This window comes from Pollicipes pollicipes, unplaced genomic scaffold (genome assembly GCF_011947565.3).
Source record: "Pollicipes pollicipes isolate AB1234 unplaced genomic scaffold, Ppol_2.1 Scaffold_4219;HRSCAF=4965_pilon_pilon_pilon, whole genome shotgun sequence".
NCBI classification, from domain to species: domain Eukaryota; kingdom Metazoa; phylum Arthropoda; class Thecostraca; order Pollicipedomorpha; family Pollicipedidae; genus Pollicipes; species Pollicipes pollicipes.
In genome coordinates, this window is record NW_023596448.1 from 9,201,561 (window position 1) to 9,225,545 (window position 23,985).

At 56.2% G+C, this 23,985-nt stretch overlaps 1 protein-coding gene across 1 annotated transcript in view; it reads right to left on the reverse strand.

Annotated features, from left to right (window-relative positions):
* The window catches only part of LOC119095777 (semaphorin-1A), a gene marked incomplete at its 3' end in the record, with an annotated part of 76,013 nt that extends 54,458 nt beyond the window's left edge, over positions 1-21,555 (reverse strand). Inside the window, 3 exon segments of the mRNA XM_037218632.1 lie at positions 7,369-7,414; positions 14,390-14,486; positions 21,468-21,555. Coding sequence (XP_037074527.1) covers positions 7,369-7,414; positions 14,390-14,486; positions 21,468-21,555 — 231 coding nt within the window.
* Between the last annotated feature and the right edge of the window lie 2,430 nt (positions 21,556-23,985).

The window sequence follows — 23,985 nt, forward strand, 5'->3', positions numbered from 1 at the left end:
ACCGCCGCCGCTAACTGGGAAAACATAAACATATCCCGGTGCGTGCAGCGACTCCAAACGGCGCCGGCCGTAGAGGCGACGACGGCCCGGCTCAGCGCGGGATTTGACCTCTCCGGGCGACGCCGTTACAGTCGCGCGGGATGCCAGCGCCGCGTTCGGGGTGCGGGGACACACGATATATACAATGCGGTTTAATCGGCCGTCCACATTCCGGCGAACGTGGGGTGGAAGCAGAAAAACGGGCCGACCGGCGCGCCCCAAGCTGCGCCCCGTGCTAACGGTGCGTCCAGACGCAGGTGGCGTGTGGGCGCGCTGCGAGTGGGAAGAGGTGAGGCAGGATTAGACGCTGCCTCCGAGACGGCGCTGCTTGATGATGGAGAGCGCGCTGGTGTTGCGGGCGGGCCTGGTGGTTTTAGGCCCACGCCTACGCCTGTATCTCCGGTCCAGTCATGATCGGATCCAGCGGACCGGTTTCATTGTATAAACTAGATCCAGCAAAAAGCGCATCGCCTTCGACCAGAGTCTCTCAACGATGCGTCCTGGCGGGACGCGGTTTTGTTTCAGGGTGCACTGAAGCCGCAGCCCCGATTTGAGGCCCTCCGTAAGATGCTGTCATTCCACCGCACACCACATCGCCGCTCCTCTCGCCGGCGGGGTGAAGACAGCCGAACAAAGTGGATCCCCGCCCTCGCCGCGGTCCGGCGGCGACTCCCGCCGGCCTCCTCGCCGGCACCTGCACACACTTCATCACGGCCCGGTCCAGCTGACAGGGCTCTCAGCAGCGCCGCCCACTCGGTGCCGATCCCGGCCGTGGCCCAGCGGGCGCCGGCGGACCGATCACCAGAAACACGCCACCCGCGACGCGCGCCGCTCCGGGCCGTTCCTCAGCGTTCCGAGCCGGTCACGGACATCCAGAGGCGATCCCGGGCGTTCCGAAGTGCTCTAAAGCGACCCAGGGCAGCCCAGCCGTTCTGAAGGGATCCAGGGCAGTTTTAAGGCGTTCCGGATAGCGCAGCTCAGTGTCCCGTGGGCGCTTCACCGCCAGAGCCAAGTGGGCTTGGTCTGGGCCTTCTGGCGACAGTTTTAAGGGGCCGTTCCGGCCGTTCGAGATCGTTCTAACGCAGTCCGAGTCGGCTCGAAAAGCGCTGGAGTGTTTCGAGGCGTCTCAGGATGTTTCAGAGACCCTGCCATCGTTCGAGTAGTGATGCGATGACCGCTCCCGCCGCTGCGATAACCGTTCCAGTCGTTCCGGGGACCGCCCCAGGGAGCTCGATCACCTATCAGACTGTCCGCCGGCACGTCACATGCCGCTCCGGGCCAGAGAACGGTCCGCAACGAGCCGCGCGCCGCCAAAAACACCGGCCTGGAGCCCGCGCAACTATCAGCGGCGGCGGCGGCGGCGGCGGCGGCGGCGGCGGCGGCTTGGAACGGGGACAGAGACGGTTTTTGGGCCGCGACGACTGCTGATTGGTGGTTTTTGCCGGCGGGCGGCAGTGTCACGGCGGTCGGCCGCGATGACGGGCCTCACGCTTGTTTACGCCGGTCCGACAATGGCCGTGACAGGCGACGCCGAACTCAAGGTTTTCTGCGTTTGCAGGAGGACGGAGCGGGCCGCCGGTCCGCCCAGGCGGTGGTGCGGAACGGGCGACACCCGGCGCCGGCTGGGTCACCGCGGAACCCAGGGCAGGGGGTCCTGACGCCTGGCTTTTCACTCTCATCAGCCTCCTGGCCACTCACTGCAGGGCCTGAGGGCAGGGGGGTCATCACGCCTGACTCTTCATTCTCATCAGCCTCCTGACCTCCCACAGCAGGGGCCGAGGGCAGCTGAGGGGCCGGCTCCTGATCGGGTGCCCCACTGCCGACTCATCCTCCTGACCTCAAAACAGATAGCGGGCGACAGACGTGATCCCGCTCAGGTCACTGCCAGCGGGTCACATCAGAAGGTCAGGCAGGTCAGGTCAGATCAGGTCAAGGTCAGAAGCTCTCGGGGGTCAGCCGCGGTCCGCGCACAATTTGCACACCGCCCGATAAACAGCGCTTAGACCTTTGCCGTCCGTCCTAGACCTGGGCTTTCAAACCTGAAACCTTTTCGTGGAGTTATGCCCACGCAAGCAGTTTATCGAAGTCCGTGATGCCGAACGAAACACATGCAGTGCTATTTACGCAGCGAATAGCTTTCTCTGTGCACACTGCAAGTTTGACACGCGCTCGGCGGCCAGTTTAACAGCCTTCGGTCGGGTGGGGAGTCAGTTCGACCTGAGATCTCAAAAACCAAGAAAGCTGGCGGCGCCAAATTCACAGAAGGTGTCTGCTTGTGTGTGAACTCCCTTGTATCCAAGTTTGAGAATCCCAGTTCATAAAATTTGGGTCAAAAAGGTGGAATAAGATCAAACCGCAGGTTGGTGTTCACAGTGTCCCAGACCTCCTCATGCAATCGCCACGAACCTATATACCTGCTCTAAGCAAAAGGCCTCTGAACTTTTAGAAGGTCATGTTGACCCAAATCTCATAAGACTGCTTTGATTTTTGCATTTGGATAAGCATTAAGGACTACGCTAGGCGGTATGTTCCTAAAAATAAAATATTGACCTAGGTTATTTTAGGTCATTGGCCTATTGAATCCAAATGAGCGCTAAGAAATACCCCAGACAGCAAGCTCTAGAATAAAAAATGAATTGATTTTTAGTTTGGTCTGACGTTCACAACTGACCTTAAGTGAATATAGAACTTGTTTATTCAATTGTTTAGTTGCCTAAGGAACTTTCTCAGAGATGTATGGCTTTGTCTATCACAGCTAACCCTAAGTGAATGGAACCTTTTTAGTCACTTGTTTAGTTGCCTAAGAAACTATCTCAGAGATTTATGGCTCTGTGTAACAGTCCGTTGTTGCACACGACTAAACGATTCCCCAGAAATTGCCTTTGCTGAACCCATAACCTGCTTTGACCTTCAGTAGGTAAGGGACCTTACAAGGTACATCTAAATTTCTAAAGCCACAAGATTCGCCGTTCAATTTTCTAAACCAATGCAAAATTTGACGTGGCTACGCCGCGCCATTTGAAGATTATTCCGGAAAAGCCTTGGGGATATCAAATCGGCACTCCCCGCCCGAGCGCGTATTGATGCGTTTAATACGCTCCGTTTTTATCACTATAATATTGTCTGTTACTGATCTGAGCTGAAGTGGTAGCCTAGATCGGCTGGATTGCTAGCAGTGCCAAACACTAGAGTCGTTCAGGCCTCCACTCGAATTTTGTCCTCCATCCGCCAATGTCCGGCTTGCTTGGCCGGCGTGTGTGCTGCTATCCGGCTCTTCCCTGCGACCGGCGCCTCGTTAGACAACTCCACTACGACAACCGCCCCTCCACCAAAACACACAGCCCCTCGCAGCGAGCACACCTCCGCACGTGCCATCCTCTCGAAATAGCGCCGGCCGCAAACTCGTCCCGCACGACGCGGCCATTTTCCAAACCGTTATCGCCCACCCGCCCTATAAATGACGTCATCAAATGCTCTTTGCGATATTGCTTGGGGTGATACAACAAAGCAAATAAGGTTAATCTGACATGGGGTCGGCTATGAGCGGCTGGCACGCGACGCTTACCGCCCGCCGGCCGACCGGTACGGCCACTGGGGGGAGAGTGGTGAGGAGGGGGGGGGGGGGGGGGGGGCAGGAGCACCGGTACGCCCAGTAGGGGAGAGGGGGAGGGGGCGGTCAGGAGCACTGCTATGGCCAGTTGGGGAGAAGGGTGAGGGGGCAGGCCAGATGCACCGGTACCGCACGTGGGGGAGGCGGGGGGGGGGGGGCAGGTGGACCACGATAGGCACTGATGGTAGGGTGAGGATGTTTGGAAGAGGTGATCTCCCTTGGGCAGCAATAATGACGGCCGTGCGTGAAATGGACTGCAGCCACGCAGGGAAAAGAGCGACGGTAGCACAACATGTGCCCGCGTTCTCACGGCTATAGAGGTCGCAAGCTTGCCTGCCCCATGACGGGGATACCTCCGAGGGAGGTATCCTCCGGAGGTAGATACCTATCGGAGGTATCTACCTCGGAGGTAGATATCTCCGAGGGAGGGTCTACACAGGCATGTCTCCTCTCAGGATGGCAAAAATCCGCCAATATTTTTACTATTTCGCGTGACATCAGTCAAGTGGCACCGGCTGTTTCCAAACTTTTCCCAAGTTAAATGCCGGACCCGGCCCTGCACCAGGTAATAAACGTCCGTGATAAGCGGTGTTCAGGTCATTAGTGGTCACAGGTCACATACTGCCCTCCCTCGCGTCCATTCATGAACCGATCTGGCCAGTATTCCCACCGGTGACAGACCCAGCCTCCTCAGCAGCAGATCCGTAGTCACACGTCCCCACTCCGCCCGGGCCCGCCGCCCCGCCCCCGTCGTCCTACTCCAGCGCGGCCGGCGCGGCGCACGTGCGCCACGTGCGCCAGGAATGCCGCCGCCGTCAGGTGCGGAGTGTTTGGCGCGATAAACGACAAGCCGCCGACGCGGCGGCGCACCGGCAGCCCGTCTAAATAAACGCTAGCGGCGGAGGGGCATCCGCGCCGCGCGAGCCCGAGGCGTGCGCAACGTCCGGTGACGTGGCCAAAGCCACAGCCGTCCCAGAACAGCGGCCGGCGCCCTGCGGGTATGGGGTCGGTGCCGGCGGACCGCAGAGCAGACGGGGATGCGGTCCCAGTGGTGGGTAAGCGGTGGGCGGGTCCCGGTGGCGGGCGGCGTGTGCCTTCCCCCAGTGGCGGGATGGGACCAGTGCCGCGGATAGCCGTCAGCGCCGATGCGCTGAACAGGTGACCGAGCTGTGGCCGACGCCATCGCTCAACGGCAGCTCGCCGGAAGCCGCGGTCGACGGCAGCACGCCGCAAACCGACACACCAACATGACTCATTTACAGCGTCATACCGTTTGCGGCGGCAAACACACCAGCCTTATTTTCCAACGGCGTGCTGCGCGTGCAGCGTGCACGGTGAAAATGTGCAGCATCAGAGCGCGCGCCCGAGCGGCCTGCGCAGAGACCGTCACAGCGTGCCTGTCCACTCTATCAGTGTCAACCCGCGCAGCCAGCTTCCCCGTGCAAGTCGTACGTGACTGGCCTGTTACAGCGCTCAGAGACAGCTTACATAACCCGCAATGCGTTCTGCGCCCGCCAAGCATCTGATCCCGGTGGGGTACCCGAGGCCCGCAGCCCGCATATGGTGGGATACAGGAGGCGGGCGGTATCCTAAGCCCCGAAACCCGGAAGCAAAAGCCCGCAACCCAGGGTCGACAAGCCATTGCCCTCAGCCCTAAGCCCTCAGCCCTCCCCGACCCACAGCCGACAGCCGACGCAGCCAAACCTGGACCGTCGTCGGTGGCAGTGCAGTCGGCGGTGCGCTGCGCTCCCCCCCCCCCCCCCCCATGCAGGCGTCTCGCCGACGGCAATGTCTCGTGCCGGAGCCCAGGGCCGTGCGCTGGCGTCGATCGACAGGCACGAGCCCAGCTCAGTCACGTTCTGCACTCGGCACCTGGCACGGCCGTCAAGTCAAGCTGACGGTCGCCCCGTGAGGTCAGGGCCGGCTAGAGCTGGCCGGGGGGACGGTGTGGCCATCAGCTTGAAATGGGGGGGGGGGGCATTCCGCTCTTGTGATCCGCGGCAGCGCCGTGGCAAGCGCTTTTTCGTCGTGACTCGCAACTTCAACGGGGTCTTCGTAAAATGTGCTGGCCAAATTGGTAAAAACTATGCCACGGTTGTGCAGTGGGGGGAGGGGGAGCTAAGCTCTGTCTCAATGTTCCCCACCGCGGGCCACTTGTCTGCATTGGATGGCAGTACAAGGATCGTTACGGACACAGGTATGGGCATCAGTCTTGGCCAAGTGTCATTAGACAGTCCTTTGATATTTGGTCGTCCCAACCAGGCCTGACCTATCGCTTCTGACGCATTCGAAAATGTGGCTGGAGGGATAGCGTTGACTAACCCTTCCTTTCCGTTCACACCAATTCAGTGAATTCAGTTGCAGCGCTCTGTTTAACGGGAACGCACCACGTCGTCAAGAGCACTTTTGTAAGGAACCAGCGGCTGCAGTGATCATAATGGTGCCAAGGAGCAATGGTGCGACTGAGATTTGAACACGAGTTCTTCGCGCGACAACCGAGGGACGAAATAGCTTAATCATTAGGCCCCTCGTTGTGATTAAATTGCTCTTGGCATAAGTAGTGGAAATAGTCCATATATGGAGCATTCTGCACATGTGCAAGGAGCTGCGAGCCACATGAGAGCGTCCAACTGATATTACGCACTGCGGCACAACAAATGGCACCGCACTCTCGTACGCCTGGAGTCAGTGCCTACCAAATGATTGTTGGTGGCTGGAGCAGTTGCTCATGCTCCAAGTCCATGATGTCTCCCAGCCATATATATCCCCACCACCCCCACCTCCTCCGCCGCTGGGCTCAACACAGGATGTCCCCCGTCCCATGCCCACCCCTCCCCACCCCCTCATCGCTGGGCTCAGCGCCGAACGTGCTGCCGTCGGCCACCGCCGGCTTTAACCTGGCCGGCCGGCTGAGACGGGTCCGATATTGCGGCGGCCGATTTACGACGTCGACAGCGCTGGACGACACCAGCCCGACCCCCACGGCCAGAGGCGCCGCCAGCGAGGGGTTCCAGGGCGGTGATGTGCCCTCTCCTTCCATCACCACGCGTAGTGGCACTTCCGTTTTGCAAAGTCCGTTTTTTGGCCAGGTGAAGTTTCTGTCCATGGCTGAGGCCAGGCACAGCACCACATGTTTGAGCGCGTTTCGAAGAGCCTGAGCACGCGCCTGCCGGCGTCCGAGCGCTCTAATGGAAACCCTTCCCATTTGACGGGGATTAGCCGTACGGAGTGAGCGGGCCGGCAGTGGCGTCAGGCGCCATCTGACACAGAGCCGCCGCGTGGTGCGGCGCGGTGATGGCGGGATGGCCGGCTGGAGACCGGGGCCCCTCGGCTGGTGACCGGCGCCGCTCGGCTGCTGGCCAGGGTCAGCCGGCTGGTGACCGGGAGCCTCTCGGGTGGGGACCGGGGCCAGCCGGCTGTGGACCGGGGCCAGCCGGCTGGTGACCGGGGGCCTCTCGGGTGGGGACCGGGGTCAGCCGGCTGTGGACCGGGGGCCCCTCGGGTGGGGACCGGGGCCAGCCGGCTGTGGACCGGGGCCAGCCGGCTGGTGACCGGGGGCCCCTCGGCTGGTGACCGGGGTCAGCCGGCTGTGGACCGGGGCCAGCCGGCTGGTGACCGGGGTCAGCCGGCTGGTGACCGAGGCCGGTTGGTGACCGGGGCCCCTCGGGGGGTGACCGGGGCCACAAGGCGCCAGGCCACAAACCAGTCGACTCACTTACCGCCACCTCGGTCAGATCCGCCAGGCTTATGTTGTAGGCGGCATCTCTGGAACACAAGGGCGCCAGATCAGCTCTCAGTCACGTGTACGAAGAAACGGGACGGCGGGCGGGCGTGTGCACGCACGGGGTCCGCGTCCGCTCCCTGCACTGCACGGTCATCATAACAGCCAGTACGGTCACCTTGCTCGACAAATACCCGAGACCGGGGGATCCATTCCGTTATGACTCTCCGTGCAAGGAAAGGGTGAGATGAGCAGCGGTTTGATTATCATTAAGTGTATATAGCGGTTTGCGGTTTGCATGTAGCGGTTTGATCATCATAAGAGTCTTGAAGGCTCACAGCGTCGGCATTCCACGCTGTTGCCACGCGTCCAGCAATTATACAACCTGTCTCGAAGATGAGGGCGACAGGGCAGCTGAGCTACTTCAAGAAGAGATGACTGGCCTGTCAGCCAAGTGGCGCTCAGCTCGTGTTTTGGCTCACAGGATCAGCCTGGACTGCATCTTCCTCAGTCCCACGGTTCTCAGACAGCGCGTCGGTTTTGCATCGCAGGCCACGCATTATTCCGCAGGGCGCAAACAGATGCTGACAGTTCGAGAATTATGGTAATGCGAGGCAAAACCTGAACGCTTGCCTCGATTTATAGGAACGAAGCCAACAAAAGCGAGGATCGGTTGGAATGTGGCTATAAGCATTTAATCGTGGTCTGCGCCACTAGGAGCCCACAAGGGCGAGGCGCACCCAAAACCAAACTAACAATACCGTACCCGAATATATCAATGTCTAATGAAATGTCTGATGGTCGCTGGTGGTGAGAGGTTACGCGGGAGACGGCCGAGAGGTTGAGCATTGGTTCAAGACGCTGCAGACTTCACCACACACCTCCAACAATGATTCTGTTTGGCAAGGTGACGTCCGAGATGAGCCGAAACTCAGAGTACCTCTGGACCTCAGTTCGATCTCAAAGATTCTTCGTCTATGTATTATATATATATTCACTGGGAGTAGGCCAGCAACAATGAACAAAGGTAGACTGAAGCTGCACATTTGAATGGGCGTTTCCATACATTTTCCTGTCGCATCATGTGATGCGCACTGCAGTCAGGAGACAACAAATCAGTACAACTTGCAGCGCACCCAATCACCGGCAATAGTTGGTATTCCAAGTTCTCCGTTAGGGTCAACACAGTTAAGGGAACTTCGCCATGGAGCTCACTTCCTGTCAGGCAGCAATCGCTAGTGACAGGTAAACCCGTTGGAGGATGCAGTAAATGCCGGGAGGCGAGAAAACGTAGAGCTGAAGACGACTCATTTCATGTCCTATATGCTCAGCACATCGGGACGGTTGCCAAAATGCCTGTCAAGTAAGGCCACCTCAGTGGGAACACGGACCGCGGCGCTCCATTTCGATCTAAAGCTGAACACCCAAACGGATATGATGGAATTCGCGGTGAAATAGACACCACCGCTGACGAAAGCGCGCTGTTTATAGCATTTCCAGCAGCATACCAAAGTCTTCCCGCATGGCCTGAGGCAGCAGCGTGAGGACACTGGAGAGCGCCCAACACCGTGGTTCCATGGGAGGGAGGGGACGCCGCCGCACAAACTGTGGCACCGGCTAGCGCGGTAAAAACAGCAGACTAAACACACTGTCACGCCCGTTGATGGGCCAGTTTGTCAAAACGGGCTTAACGTATCGAGGCGATGACGCGACCAGTTTAACCGTGGAGACTGGACGGCTTGTTCGTGTTGTGAGCGCCCGAGGAGATTGGACGGCTTGTCCGTGTCATGAGCGACCGATCTCGTCTAAGCTGGGGCCGAGTTGAATCAAGGCCGGTTGTTTGCCTGCCTGCTCGAGTGATTACGAGGGCCGTTGTAGTTTGGGACCCCGCGTGGCCATAGCTCGCACCATTTGTGCAGACTGCCTTAAAAATAGTTTGCTCTCACGCTACTGATACGAAGTATTTGCCGAATGTACTTTTGCCACCTTGTGTTACTTGCTAAAAACATCGGGTCCAGTGTTTAACTGAACACAGCCGTCAGATCTTTACGAATCAATGGATCATTCACTTCCCGAAGGTGAGCACACCTCGCGGCGGCCATTTTACCCATCGCAGCATAAACATCGGGCAGGTACCGTCGGCAAACTAACAGGCGCGAGGGGCAGGAATCGAAACTGGAATGACGTCATCACCCTGTGAAATCCTTCCGCAGGCGGTGATGTACACGCAACATGGGTGACAACCCCATAAAGTTAAACGCCTTCGAAAAATTTGGAAGGGGGCGATGAGCGAAGGGACTGTTGTATCACCGTGTCCGTCCACACTGGGACAAAGAGGCCAAGTGTGAATGTAGGCCATGGCTGAAGAGCATCCCACACGCCCCTGCGCATCTGCAGCCAGGCCAAGCCTCAGCCCGCCCCCCATCACAGGGCTTCACACATCGGCGAAAAAATGGATTCACTAGTGATGTCGTAGCGCCAATGAGCACAGGGGCATGCGCTCAGGAAAGCCGGCCAGCACCCGGGCTGGCTTCCCTCGCGCCACAGGTTCCCAGTGATCGTCACACCATCACGTCGTCACGTCCGTCACGTCACTCAGTGACGACAATCACGTCACGCCGCGTCGTCACGTCACGCTGCGGTGGCGACGCGCGCTTCTTTCCCTCCCTTCTGCGCCTCCTGCGCCGCGAAATCCAACGACCGGCAGCAGCACACAATCAATCCTGCTGAAATGTGGCGGAGTGCCGGCGGCGCCGCAGCCGCCATGGTTTCCGGCGGAAGTGGTCGCAGCGGAAGCAGGTCAACCGCGCCGCCACCCGACCACGGCAGCGACAGAGTTCGGCAGGTGGGAATGCGCCCTGAGAGTCACCGGACTTGGCGGACACTTGACAGAAATATTTGCATCATGCATGCAGTGGGCTTCATTGAAGTTTCGATTACATGTCACCAACGATAAGGTGCAAGAGCTCACTTTGCTCTTTGCCCGCATTGTTCCGGAGATACTTAACGAGGTTCATTTCTGGACTCCAGTGCAGTCGGAAGTGACACATTCCATGACACTTTGCTCCCTAGCCCAAACTGCATGAATGCTTCGGTGACGGCGCAAAGCACCTTAAAGTTGACATATTTCATAAGCGTCACATATCTGACGCAACAGCGAAGTGTTGCACAGCTCATATAGACCCTGGTCAGTTTGCGGGCCACTCGGGCCACTCTCAGTATTCTGGGCATGTCTGCCGCCCAAACGACTCCAGCAAAACTCGTGCGCAGTTCGCCAGCGGAACGGCCAGTTAGAAAGTTTGGTGATGTCCGTCCAGGCCGTCTGGCGTGCGGCAACTGGGGCGTGGATTGCTCCATGAGGCTCTGAACAGTCGGCTGAGTTCGCCTCATATCAGTTCCGACAGTCAGATATGTGATGTGGCGCTACAAGACTGATAGTTTAGGAGATTATCTACGCGCTGGATCGTGCGCCCTACAGCCAGAGTTGCAGTGTTAAAGATTGCCGGCCCTTCTCCGGCTCCGGCCGCGGTGTCACCAGCCACCACTGGGACATGTAAGGGAAACGCAGCACAATATCTCCGGCCTCGGTGTCACCAGGCACCATTGGGGCATGTAAGGGAAACACGGCACAATATATCTGGTCTCGGTGTTACCAGACGTCATTGGGGCATGCAAGGGAAACACGGCACAATATCTCCGGCCTCGGTGTCACCAGACACCACTGGGGCATGTAAGAGAAACACGGCACAGTATCTCCGGCATCGAAATAACCAGGCGTCACTGGGCATGTAAGGGAAACACGGCACAGCATCTCCGGCATCGAAATAACCAGGCGTCACTGGGCATGTAAGGGAAACACGGCACAGCATCTCCGGCCTGGGAAACACAGCACAGTATCTCCGGCTTCGGTGTCACCAGACACCACTGGGGCATGTAAGAGAAACACGGCACAGTATCTCCGGCATCGAAATAACCAGGCGTCACTGGGCATGTAAGGGAAACACGGCACAGCATCTCCGGCCTGGGAAACACAGCACAGTATCTCCGGCTTCGGTGTCACCAGACACCACTGGGGCATGTAAGGGAAACACGGCACAGCATCTCCGGCCTGGGAAACACAGCACAGTATCTCCGGCTTCGGTGTCACCAGACACCACTGGGGCATGTAAGGGAAACACGGCGCGGTATCGCATGGCATATTCCCAACGTATGCAATGCAAGCAAATCAATGTTCTGTACGTGAATACAGCTAATGCTCTGTTTTATGTTGATCAAAAATTATGCCAACGCCCAAGGTATATCGACACGCTTAAGCTGGCTTAGCACAGCCAGTCAGGTAAATAAGCATGGACTAGAGTTGGTGAAAACACGATGTCATATATTTTCGTATGGAATACGCGGTAATCAACCGACGTTTTAGCACACGCTTGCATTTAATTTGATTCGGAAACTACCTACAAGTTACTTATACTGCATCACCCAGGTTATTGGGCGGCGACGAAAAAGAGGCCAGATACGAACTTGAGGGATGCAGTTGCCCTATGTACCTGTGCAGGTACATAGATACTTCAGCCAAGGTCAATACTTTTCAACAAAAAAGGAATGTTCGGATGTCCCAACATTTTTCCAGCCCTGAGCCATTCCTTTCATAAATATCATACATAACCCATGCTTATCACCACCTCCTGATAAAAATGTAAATACTGGCGATCCAAACCGCCACAAAAGCAAACATAGTAACTCCTGCCTCAAGCAACCAAACGCCAGGTGTCCAACGTGCCAGAATGAAATGTGTTATTTTCTTATCCCCCACGGGAGTCTACGAGCTTTAACACACATCTTCATGAATCAGAGACCCAGAAGCAAATCGTCACACAACTTGTACCGCGGATAACGTCGCCAACATTCCGAACGATTGAAACGGAGCGTCGCGGTGACTCACCCACTCGTCATGCTCATGCAGCCGGCGGCGTGAGGTCGCTTGTCTACCGCAACCCCCACGTGGAGCCACCGAAAAATGACGCGCTGTAGCTGAGTGGTGGAAGCTGCGGTGGATGATTTATGCCCGTCGAACTCGCCGCTAATGCGTCAGCGGCGCCAAGAAATACCCCGCAAAAAAGCACCCAGACTAAATTTGTGGGCAGCTGTTGACAAAGATTGTACACCACACGTGCCATTGGGGAAACAGTGCCGATGCACGACCGGGAGCCGTTATCACGATGCGTAGCTGGAAGTACCTAACTACGGCCCAGTGGTTACCATCTAAGGACATGCCTGCGTGTACATCAGGTGGGTAATTTGAGAAGGCATGATAAACATTTCTGGAGGAGCGTTGGCAATTATTTGTGTGACAATACAGACATCAGATGCTATAAGTAACGAGCAACAAATCTTCCGGGCGGGAAGGCCCGACATGCGACACCACTTATCCTGCAAATAGCTTTCCCTGCGTTCAATACAATATTCAGCGCAACCTTACATAAATGGCTCCATAAAAGGCTCCTTCACAATTTTGCGGCGCGCTTTCCACTCTGCACTGTGGGCAGAAGTGGGGTGCTTAGCTGCCGCTTTGTGCGAGTAGAACTAATTTGGTATCTGACTGAGGGTGATCGTTGCATCCGGTCAGGTCATGTGGGCTACCATGATGCATTCCGGTTGCAGACGGTGCACGAGCTGCCCTGATTTTTTTCTTCAGAGACACTCATACTCGCATGGTGACGCCGGCATACTGATGTGTTTTAATAATGCCGCAAGTGAAGCAAGTAATTAAGGAAGCTAAATATACAGTGCGATTGAATACGCATGGTTAGCTCTATGAGTTGGCTGTAGAAGCTTTTGTTTTCGCTAATAAACTTGAGTTCAGCTTTAAAAAAACAACCGCACCTTACACGAAAGCCCTGACACAAAAAATGATTAAGTCGAAAGTGCATGTTAATGATTGTAAATGTTTATGTCAAAATCTTCAAAACAGGAGCGTACGTCTCGGCCGCATTCGGTGGGTACCAGTGATTATGAAGATACCAACGGTTGATTCCCAGCATGCCGTTGACTGGCATGTCCTGATATGGGGTTGCTGTTGCAACGGCACTGCGCGTGCGCATGCGCAATGCTGGGTTAGGCAAGAGTTGTGTGCAGCCAGTTTTAGATGAGTGACAGAGCATGCACTTCATTAACCTGAGCACAGCGTACGCATGGCTAATGGGATGTCACAATATTCGCATGGCTAATGGTATGTCATAAAATTAATTGTTGCTCCCGTCCTCTTAGATCTAAGAAGCAGTGTAGGAGGATTCCCCTAATTCTGAGAGGTTGTTGCAATACGTAGCACGCTTGATGATTTGTGTTACGAGTGTCTCAGATGCAAACCATAAATCTTTGAAAATTGTCATGTCGTTTGTTTCCATGGCGCTTGGCTACGGCCTTCTTTTGTCAGGGCCCCGTGTCGAGGACGCCATGCCCACAATTAGTCACGCGACCGTCCCCACGGTGTCAAACAATGATCGCCCCCCCCCCCCCCCCCGGCCTTAAATCAAAAGCCTTATCCCGTTTTCCATCACACCGCACATATTTGCAACGTGACGCATCTTGCAAGTAAGTCGTCACTAAATAGAATATTAATTAGAGTTTTTCAGCACTCTCCGAGAGATCACGCAAATCGTTAAGATGCATCTACTTAATGACTGATCAAGATCAAACAAATCAGACTTTCCTTAGAAACGTCCTACGAAGATTCATGCCAGTTGCGTTTATGACCCAAAAAGGATTATGCAGATCTGGCGGCAATTCCCTCAAAGAGTTCTACCAATCTCACTTTAGTCCAGTCAGCAACAGCAGCAGCAGGCCATCGAACGATAGTCCAAGAGCTCGGGCTTTAAATAGCAAATAACTGAACTCATGAAATTCAAAAGCAGAATGAATAGAGGAAATGCTCATGAATTGCACTGGGTCGTGATATCCGGGTGGGTGTTAATTGAGTGTGCCCCAGATTTCCCGCCACGTCAGCGCATGGCGGGCCTCACCTGGCGCCGATGACGACGAACTGGTCGTCTCTGTACAGCATGCGGAAGTAGTCGCGCCCGCTGTGGTTGGCGCTGAATGTGTCGGTCGCAGCACGCTCTGCAACAGAGACATCATCACCATCAGAGCCGTCATCTCGCGGTGCCGCACCGCACCAGAGCGCACGCATTCGGGCCCGGCGGGCGCTCGCCGGGCACCAATCCGGCGCACAGCCGCACGCGGCCGTGGATAAATTCGCCAGGAGCGTGGCAATAAAGCCAGAGATGGATGGCGTGGTGCGGCAGAGGCGCGCCTTCCGCTGCATATGCATCGGAGGCACAATCGCCGCGGACAAGGAAGCGCCCGCCGCCTGTGCGAGCCGAGGAAAATCCTCGCAACACACCTCAGCCCGCCCCCCTCCCCCCCCGCCGCTGCCGGGAGCCGGGGGGGGGGGGGGCGGAGAACAGATGACGCCGGCCCGCCGCCGCGTATATCCATGGCCCAATCAGCGTCTCACGCGCAGTATGACACGTCGCAAGATACCGCGTCGCCCGTTAATCAGAGAAACAGGGCGGCCGACGCTCGCGTGCGTGAGACACGGACCGCTTCATCAGCGGGGAGACGGGGGGTGTCACCCGGAAACCGGCCGGCGGCGGCGGCCTGCGCCCCGGGGTCGTCGCCCCGGGAGCCCGGGCATCTGCGGAGAGCGTCACATGACTCCGGAGCGACATCGGATCCGAGGCAGAGGCGGCCGGCGCCGCGGCGTCTCGCGGCGGTGCGCGGCGCTGCCAAATCGAAGTGGAACCGTGGGGTAAGGGGTTCATGCTGGATGACGGAGACGTGGCCAGCATAGCGGTGCGGTGGAGGTACCGATTGCAAGATTACAGATACCGGCTGTGGAGCATTAGACGTCACGCACAGCAAGCGCAGCCGTCGTGAGAACGAGGGAGCTCGAAGTCTGGGTCTGGGTGTGTATACGCAGTCGAGGGATGGAGGGAATGGAGCGAATAAGGAACGGAATACATCGTAAAAGATAAGTGGAATTGTGATATGGTAGCTGCGGAGGGAATACAGCGATGGCGAAGAGTGAGATAGCGAGAGAGAGAGAGGAGAGAGAGAGAGAGAGAGAGAGAGAGAGAGAGAGAGAGGGAGGGAGAAAGAGAGAGAAAGAGAGCGAGAGAGTGTGTGTGTGCCCACGCAGACAGCGAGCACGTATGAGATAACGTAAATACTTAATTATTTGGTAACAATGCTACCACATTGGGGAATGGGGACAATTAGTAGTACCCATGAGGCCTGAAGATCGCGCATCTTAATTGCTCCTGATGAGAAACCAATTTGAAAAACATTGTAGACATGAACTCGCCAGAAAAGATGAAATGGACGCAGGAATCGGGATAAATATTATCTATTTTGCCAAACATAAAGGTTAGCGAAGCGATTTTGCCTAAGTCGCTGCAAATAGAATGCTTTACTGGGTCGATATCCCTTCCAATGTACATGTCAATGCAGCCAGCGAATAGGAATGATGTATTAAACAATGTGATAAAAAATATCCCGGAAAATGTTCGAGTTCGGGGCCTTGGCATCTGTATTACATTTGAGTTTCAAGGGACCACACATCCGTGCCTGAAAGAAACCAATTAAGCGAACGCGATATATATATATATATATATATATATATATATATATATATATATATATATATATATATATGTGTGTGTGTGCATAGATCTCTCTCTCTCTCTCTCTCTCTCTCTCTCTCTCTCTCTCTCTCTCTCTATTCTCTCTCTCTCTCTCTCTCTCTCTCTCTCTCTCTCTCTCTCTCTTCATCTTCTCTCTCTCTCTCTCTTCTCTCTCTCTCTTCTCTCTCTCTCTCTCTCTCTCCCTCTTCCCTCTCTCATCTCTCGCTTCTCCTCTCTCTCTCTTCTCTTCTCTCTCTCCTCTCTTCTCTCTCTCCCCCTCTCTCTCTCTCTCTCTCTCGATCTCTCTCTCTCTCTCTCTCCTTCTCTCTCTATCTCTTATATGTCCTATCTAGATATAGATCTATATCTATAGAATTCCTATATATATAATACATATACATATATATATATATATATACATATATATATATATATGTATATGCCTACATCCAGCACATCGCCGCTTTCTACACCAGTTTGCGACAGAAGAGCCGGTGCTGTCTGGCCTGACCGTGCGCGAGGCGAGGATAGGGGACAGCGGGGTCATTGTCCCCTGTCGTCCTCTTCCCGGCGCGCCTGTCCAGAAAAATACAGCCAGAGTCACCGTCCGCCACGGCGCCATCCACACAGATCATTCCATTAGTGAGGCTTCGTTTAAACCGGCGACGACCGGATAACAAATGGACGTCGGCGTTTTTGCGCCCGACCTGCTACAATGACGACCGGGGAGGGGCACCACGGGGGGAGGGGGAGTCGGACGAGTCGAATCGTCTCTGGGCGGGAGGCGGCACACAGAGCGATCGTCCCGCACGCTCCTGGATGGGGACGGTCCCACCGACGGAGGGGACAACAAGAAGCGCTCTCCGGGGACGGTAAAAAACATCGCCAGCAATGGATGAGGAAGGGGACCTCTGCGGTTTAGGGCCGAGATGGTGCTGGGGTGGCACACACTGGCCAGTATTATGGTTGTGACGACATGCAAAATATCTCGCAGCAAGGAACGCCATCGAGAGGGTAGCAAAAAAGGATCCTTCCCCACGATATGGGAATAAACGAAAATGTTTGATCGCCAAAAGACAGGAGAACTGCAGATTGGTCGTAAATACAGCGCCTGGCAGCTGAGGGAGACGAGACGAGAGTGCCTCAAGAAAAAGCAAACGCAAGGGTTCGGACAGACAAAAAGAGAAAGCAAAGAACAAAGCCACGAGAGGAAAAGACGCAACCAATCGACATTTGTTGGGACACTAGGCAATGAAAGCAGCAAGCAAACATGGCACGGCGAGGAGGCTCGCCCCAGGATCAGCTGGCTGGACGAGCCGACGGACGCCGGGGCGAGCGCCCCGCCTGCCCCGTCTGTCCCGCGCCGGTACGCGGGCCCCGGACCGTCCGGCGACCCTGCCCCCGTTATCGGCGGCGCTCACGGACGAGCGGCGGCCGCCCGCCTGAGAGCCGGCGCAGCTGTCACGCGGCTGTCACGCGGCCGCCGCCGCGCGCGCCGCGTGACGGGGCGCGAGGACGCGGCCGCCGGCACTTTTTGCCGCCACCGCCGCCGCCGAGCCCGGCAAGTGTGTCAGGCTAACGGGCGGGCAGCACCGGCCGCCGCTGTCGGCTCGGTCCGGCGCCGGCCGCCGGGAGGCGATCTGCCGGGGACGCGACACGAGGCCGCTCGATGCTGAGGAGACGCGACACAAGGCCGCTCGATGCTGAAGAGACGCGACACGAGGCTGTTCGATGCTGAGGAGACGCGACACAAGGCCGTTCGATGCTGAAGAGACGCGACACAAGACTGCTCGATGCTGAGCAGACGCGACACAAGTCCTCTCAGCAGGCAGCCGGTCAAGGCTGAGTTGCAAGTCACAGCTCCCTCAAGAAGCTCTGAAGACGCACGGCTACCGTCCGAAACAAGAATCGCATGATTGGAGTGTTTGCATCGTTTGGCTGAGCGCCTCCAAGCACGGATGCCGCCCACAAGGAGAAACGCCCCCCCCCCCCCCGAAACGGAGCGGCTGAAGCTTCCTCTGCAGTCGGGTGCACGGGGTCGTCCGTCTCTGTTCAGCATATCGGCCTTGTCAGCGGCTCTGTTCAATACGGGCCGCCGCCGCGGGCCGCCGTGTTGAGCAGGAACGCGTTTGCCGTCAGCACATATCGGCGTGCAGCGCGGGCCGGCAGTGTTGCGGGTGGGCCTGCAGGTCGGAGTGGTTTGTCCGCGGCTGTGCGAGCAGGATGGACCAGATTGAAGTGCCACTAAAGACAACGTAAATTTGCCCCACAATTGGCCCACGGCTCGAACGGCGGCAATGATGATTAGAAGTAACGGCCGCGGTGATATATAACACCAGTGTAAGTGCAGGATGCGAAGCACCAAAGTAGCCGTAATGGATGGTAGACGGCTGGCAAAATATTGCACACAAATTCGGCTGCTGTTGCGTAAGTCTGATGCCCAGCGTTATCCCATTCACAGTGACGGTCTTGCAGTAAACAGGAGGCGTTTGCTTTCCTTTGAGGTGTTATAATGCAAGCGACTGATAAATGAGAAAATAATTACACTATGCCCAGTAATTTGTGCATATCTCTCAAGGCTGTCAGTAACATCGACGTTCAACGCAGAGTGATGAATGTTCAACAAAAAAAATCCGGGATATCGAGTTCGGTACAAATTCATTCTTCGCCGGCACAATAGGACATGACTTGTTTGCAACGCAACATCCCCTTTGAGCCTAACTGAAATGTGTTTCGTTCTGCTACGTCCAATCCCAAAACACTTTAAAAATCGCTCTGAGGGATTTCAACAAGGCACCGCGGAAACAAAGAAACCCCTGAGTGACGCGGCGTGAACGCCTGAGTCAGCGATCCGTCGGACCCCGTCACTCCCAACCCTCGATCCGCTCTACCTCTTTACAATAGAGTTCAGCTGTACCTCTGTACCAGAGATCAGTTGTACCTATGTACCACAGAGCTCAGTTGTACCCCTGTACCACAGAGTTCAGCTGTATCTCTCCACCACAGAGTTACAGCTGTACCTCTTTACCACAGGGCTTAGCTGTACCTCTGTACTACAGAGCTCAGCTACACCTCTGTACCACAGAGCTCAGCGGTACCTCTGCACCAGCAGGTTCAGCTGCATCTGTGTGCCGGTTGGCGGGGTCCGCCCCTGCCAGCGGTGTCGGTTCTGACGGATCGCCGCCCGCTTCCGGCGGCAGCCCGGCCGGCGGCACCGTGTCACTCCGGGTCATCCATAAATCATCGGCCGGCGACGGCCGCCTCCGCCGCGCTCGTCCGTCATCGCACGCACGCGGCCGACACATCTGCCCCTCCCCCTTCTGCGTGTGTCTCGCTCTCGCTCTCCTTCTCTCTCCCTCCCTCTCCCTCCCTCTGCTCCTATCTCCCTCCGACGCGGCGCTGCGGGGATCATGTCGCTCGGTGAAGGGTCGCCGTGCCCCTCAGCTGTCTGGCTTTCTGCTCCCCCCCCCCTGCGAGGGGCTCTGGATTGGTGTAATGGCACGAGATGCACGGGCGAGACTGACGTCCACTTGTCTGCAGAACGCGGCGATGGGGTCTGAGCTAGAAGTGAGACAGACAATAGGTGATTTGCAGATGCCCTTAAGCCTGATCAAGCAACGGAAGCTTATGAATACTGCGTGCAATTTTCGGTCAGTCTTGTGCTTGAAGCTCTCCCTCAGCGAACTGAATTCTGGCTGCGGTTCACGGCACATGAGGCTGTTCTTTGTTCAAACCCCGAACAGCAAACACAAACAGTGAAACGACTCCGATTCCGACAGGCGGAAACCCGAACCCGTTTAAGAGTCGGCTCCCGCGCGGACGATCTAGGTAACAGCAGTTTAAGAGATCACCCACTCCATGGGCTTTATGAAAGCGTTTAAATGACATCGGTTTTGAGAGCAAGACGGCCGTATCTTATTTGCGTTAATTGGTGCGCGTGGGAAATTGTCAGACTTTTGAGATATCCTGTTACTTTCAGCTATATTTGAGCCGATTCCCACCGGCGATCTGAGTGACACGATTTCGGCTTCCATTCACGGGGCTAGTTTAAGAGATCTTTATTTGGCTAATTCCTGGCTCTATTACGGTTCCGACTGAGGGAGGAATAGCGTAGACCCGTGTTCATTGTAAGAAACAATAGTGAAAACAGCTTTGGAGCTTTCAGTGACTTGTTCAGAATCATGTCGTATTAGAACAAATTGACTTTTCCCTTTGGAATCCCGGGGACTCTCGCTGTCGGCGGGTGCTATAGTTGTACTGCATTACACAAGCTTGAGTTATCAGCAGCTTTGCCATATCGGTATTTCTTCCGCTCTCTAACGTTTCCCACTTCCCTCATGAGAAATTCGGACGTTCTCATACTTTTCGGGAACGGCCTAATTTCTTTAAGTGTTTCGGTCTTGAAGGCAGTCGTAGGCATGAATCGCGTTTAAACTTTATCAGTTTCGGCACGCGTCAGTTTTCATGGTTTGGCAGTAATACATGAAAGCTGAGCAGGTAGTTCATGCACACACGGTATTGATTTCTCTTAATACAAACTGAATGCGCATCATATTACTTACGAGACTAGAATATTCAAATATGTTAATATGTGTCCGCTCATTCCATTCATTGCACCGAACGAACAAACATGACATTGACATGACAATTTGGCATTTGGCTTGTGTGCTCCATCTTATCTGCCAAACGACTATTTGTCTGGGTAAACGAACAAACACGGGCAGTATTTGCGATGTCGTTACGCTAATTTGGTCATCACATGATGAGGCCTACAATGATATCAAACTTCACAAATGTTGCGTGCAGTACAGGCCGCCAGGTCAGATGTAAATGAAGATTAGCATACACCAACCAACATTCCAGTTGCCGCCGTGAGCCGTATCGCAAATGAATCTTGGGACGTAAGCTTGGTCGTGATGGAGGCGATCCATCAGCACTCTGAAACATTGGCTATCGCCGTGCTTCCCCCCCCCCCCCCCTGCCGCTTCCTTGCACACACTCGCGATGGTATACAATGGCTATCATCATACTGTCCCCCCCCCCCCCACCCCCACCCCCTCCCACACACCCGCGATGGTAGATAATGTGTGGTCAGCGCTCTCGTTTCGGAGGCAGGATGGTGCTCGCAGGGCCGCGGTATGACCGATCGCAGGTGGTTACCGTGAGTGGTCTGCCAGACGGCACGCCATACGTCTTCCAGCCGTCTTAGCGCCGACCATGCGTGCCGCGAAATCCCGCGAGCCGACGTGAACGCATGGATTAACGACATGATGGCGCACGATTGTTCACGATCTCTGACAAACTACGCGCTGATTCCCAGACATGATCTCCAGCTGCCCTTCTCCAGCTGACTGCGTGTCCAGACGGGATGATGCCTGGCTCACCACGCTGAACTGCGAGTCAGCCGTGCAGTTACGGCTCAACATGCTGAACTGCGTGTCAGCCTTGCAGTTACGGTCCACCATGCTGAACTGCAAGTCAGCCGTGCAGATACGGCCCACCATGCTGAACTGCAAGTCAGCCGTGCAGTTACGGGCCCACCAAGCTGAACTGCGAGTAAGCGGTGCAATTACGGCCTACCAAGCTGAGCTGCGAGGTAAGCGGTGCAGTTACGGCCCAAACAGTGCTGAAACTGCGTGTTAGCCGTGCAGTTACGGATGCTGAACCGCAGTCAGCCGTGCCGTTAAACGCCCACCATGAGGAACTGCCTGCTAGCCGTGGCCGTTACGGCCCACCATGACTGAACTGCGTGCTAGCCGTGCAGCTACGGCCCACCATGCTGAACTGCGAGTCAGCCGATGCAGTTACGGCCCAACCAAGCTGGACTGCGGAGTCAGCCGTGCAGTTTACGGCATCTGATCCCCGAGGCAGTGGTGTTCGGTTGACGCGGGGGCTTCACAACATGGTCCCGACCACCCCATGCAATAGTTACACCAGCCGGTCTGAAACGTGGCCCCACCACAGCGACCCCACACCCCACCAAGCAGCCGACCTATTTGAAAGTAAGACCGACATTGGCCGGTGGTTAGGGACTTCCTGCGCTGCACGCACCAGCCTTTTGAACTACGTGGTCGGTGGCGACAGAAACGTCAGCACAACAGGCTTGCGGGCACCGAAGCTGTGAAGCGTCCCAGTCACCGTTTTCGAATTCGTTCACCTCCTCCTGGAAGGCTCCAAACCTCACTTGTGCGAGGTCCACCGATGTCTGACTTTCATTGGCCGGAACAAGGATCAATGAAGAAAACTGGCTGGCAGTCGAGGAAGCCGATTGATGACCGCTACCGGCAGCCGGCGGGTGCCAATGGATTGTTACAAGTTGGGGTGGCGAAACCCACCACGTATTCGGCCCTTAAATGGGGTGGGGAACATCCGGTTGTATCACTTCCGCCAATATCGGAAACCAGATTTGGTCCTGTGTTGGTATCTGGTCCCTCCCAGCGAGCTGCTGGAATGCTTCGGATCGTTCTCAGCTGTACAGTGCTCAGCCCCGAGCGAACAGTGTTGCATTTGAAAAGAACGCATTCGCAGAGGTTTGAAATAAACAGTCCGATGCCTCATGGAGCTGCCCAGTGGCACACGGCGATGTCAGTCGTGCGTGTCACCGACGCCTGTTTTCCAGCTTCACGCCACCATCGCTGCCGCCAACCTGCGCCGTTTATGGCGACACAGAGAGCACCAGCTGCGCTCCGGGAAAGCAGGCTGTCGATGGGAACAGAGGGAGTGATAGACGAGCGCCAGTCGGGTTTTTCTCGTCGATCGACGGACGATAGGAGAGCGATGGGAGGCCTGAGCCTGAACATGCCGCAGTCTACGGCAGCCGTCTCGTCCTCGGCCGTCTCGGCGGCTGTTTTGTCGGCCTCTCCATCGTCCGCGGATGACGCTCGTTGTCAGCCTCAGCCGCGACGCGAGATACGGCACAAAGGGCACCGGAGGGCCGCTCTTAATTAACGTCAACAGAGGCCACAAACCCCAAACGAGCGTCGGGCCGAGCGTTGTCCCGGTCGGCGCTCTCTGACGTGTCCGCGCCGGAGCCTGTGATTACCGAGCCGCGCCGCGGCCGGCCGCGTGTCGCGTGCTCGGGCTGTCGCCTCCTGTCAGCCAATCGGAGCGCTTGTGTGGCGGCGGGCCTGGCAGCGACAGACAGCCCGCACACGTGCGAGTGTGTGCCGCGGACAATGCTGATCGATTGCGCTGCCACGGGTCGGCTGGCGCCACTGGCGACGCCGCGTGTCGGGACAAATTTCCACTTCACCCGTGGGCGACCCATTCAAGCGATCGCCCCGGTCCGCCGAACTTCTCTCATTTGCTCAGGCTTGGAGGCGCGACACATGTCAAAAACGATGCTCGTCGAGCGGCTGACTGGCGAGCTGGATTGGCTCCACCGGATCAGCATTCCGATGAATCGATAGGATGTCCCGCTCTTGGCTCCGCTCCGCCGGGCAGCCCAAGACAGAAGTTCGGAGCGGCCGGCGGCGACGGCAGCCCGCCGCCGTTTGACGCCGGCAGATCCAACGACTCGCTACGCCGGTACATAAGGACCTGGCGCGGCGTTCGCTGCGAAAAAAAACACTGGCAAGTGTCCGTGAAAACCATCCCACGAATCGAAAGATGCGCTAAGACAAAAACAGCTCATTCTGAAAACCACTGATTCTCAGAATCACTAACATTACTCTTACGAAATTTGTTGGCTCTAAAGACAGGAACCATTGACACTGGTCAGTGTAAATATTTGTATTCTTGTTGTTGCGGTGCGGTGGGTCTGGAGCTGCCAGCCACCCCAGCAACCTGCGGTGCGAACGGGGCCAACACGATCGGTCTTAAGTAAGGCCGACACCGAGACGTCTGAACCCGTGAATCAAAAGATGCGCTAAGACAAATGCAACTCATTCTGAGAACCACTGATTCTCAGAATCAGTTACATTACTCTTACGAAG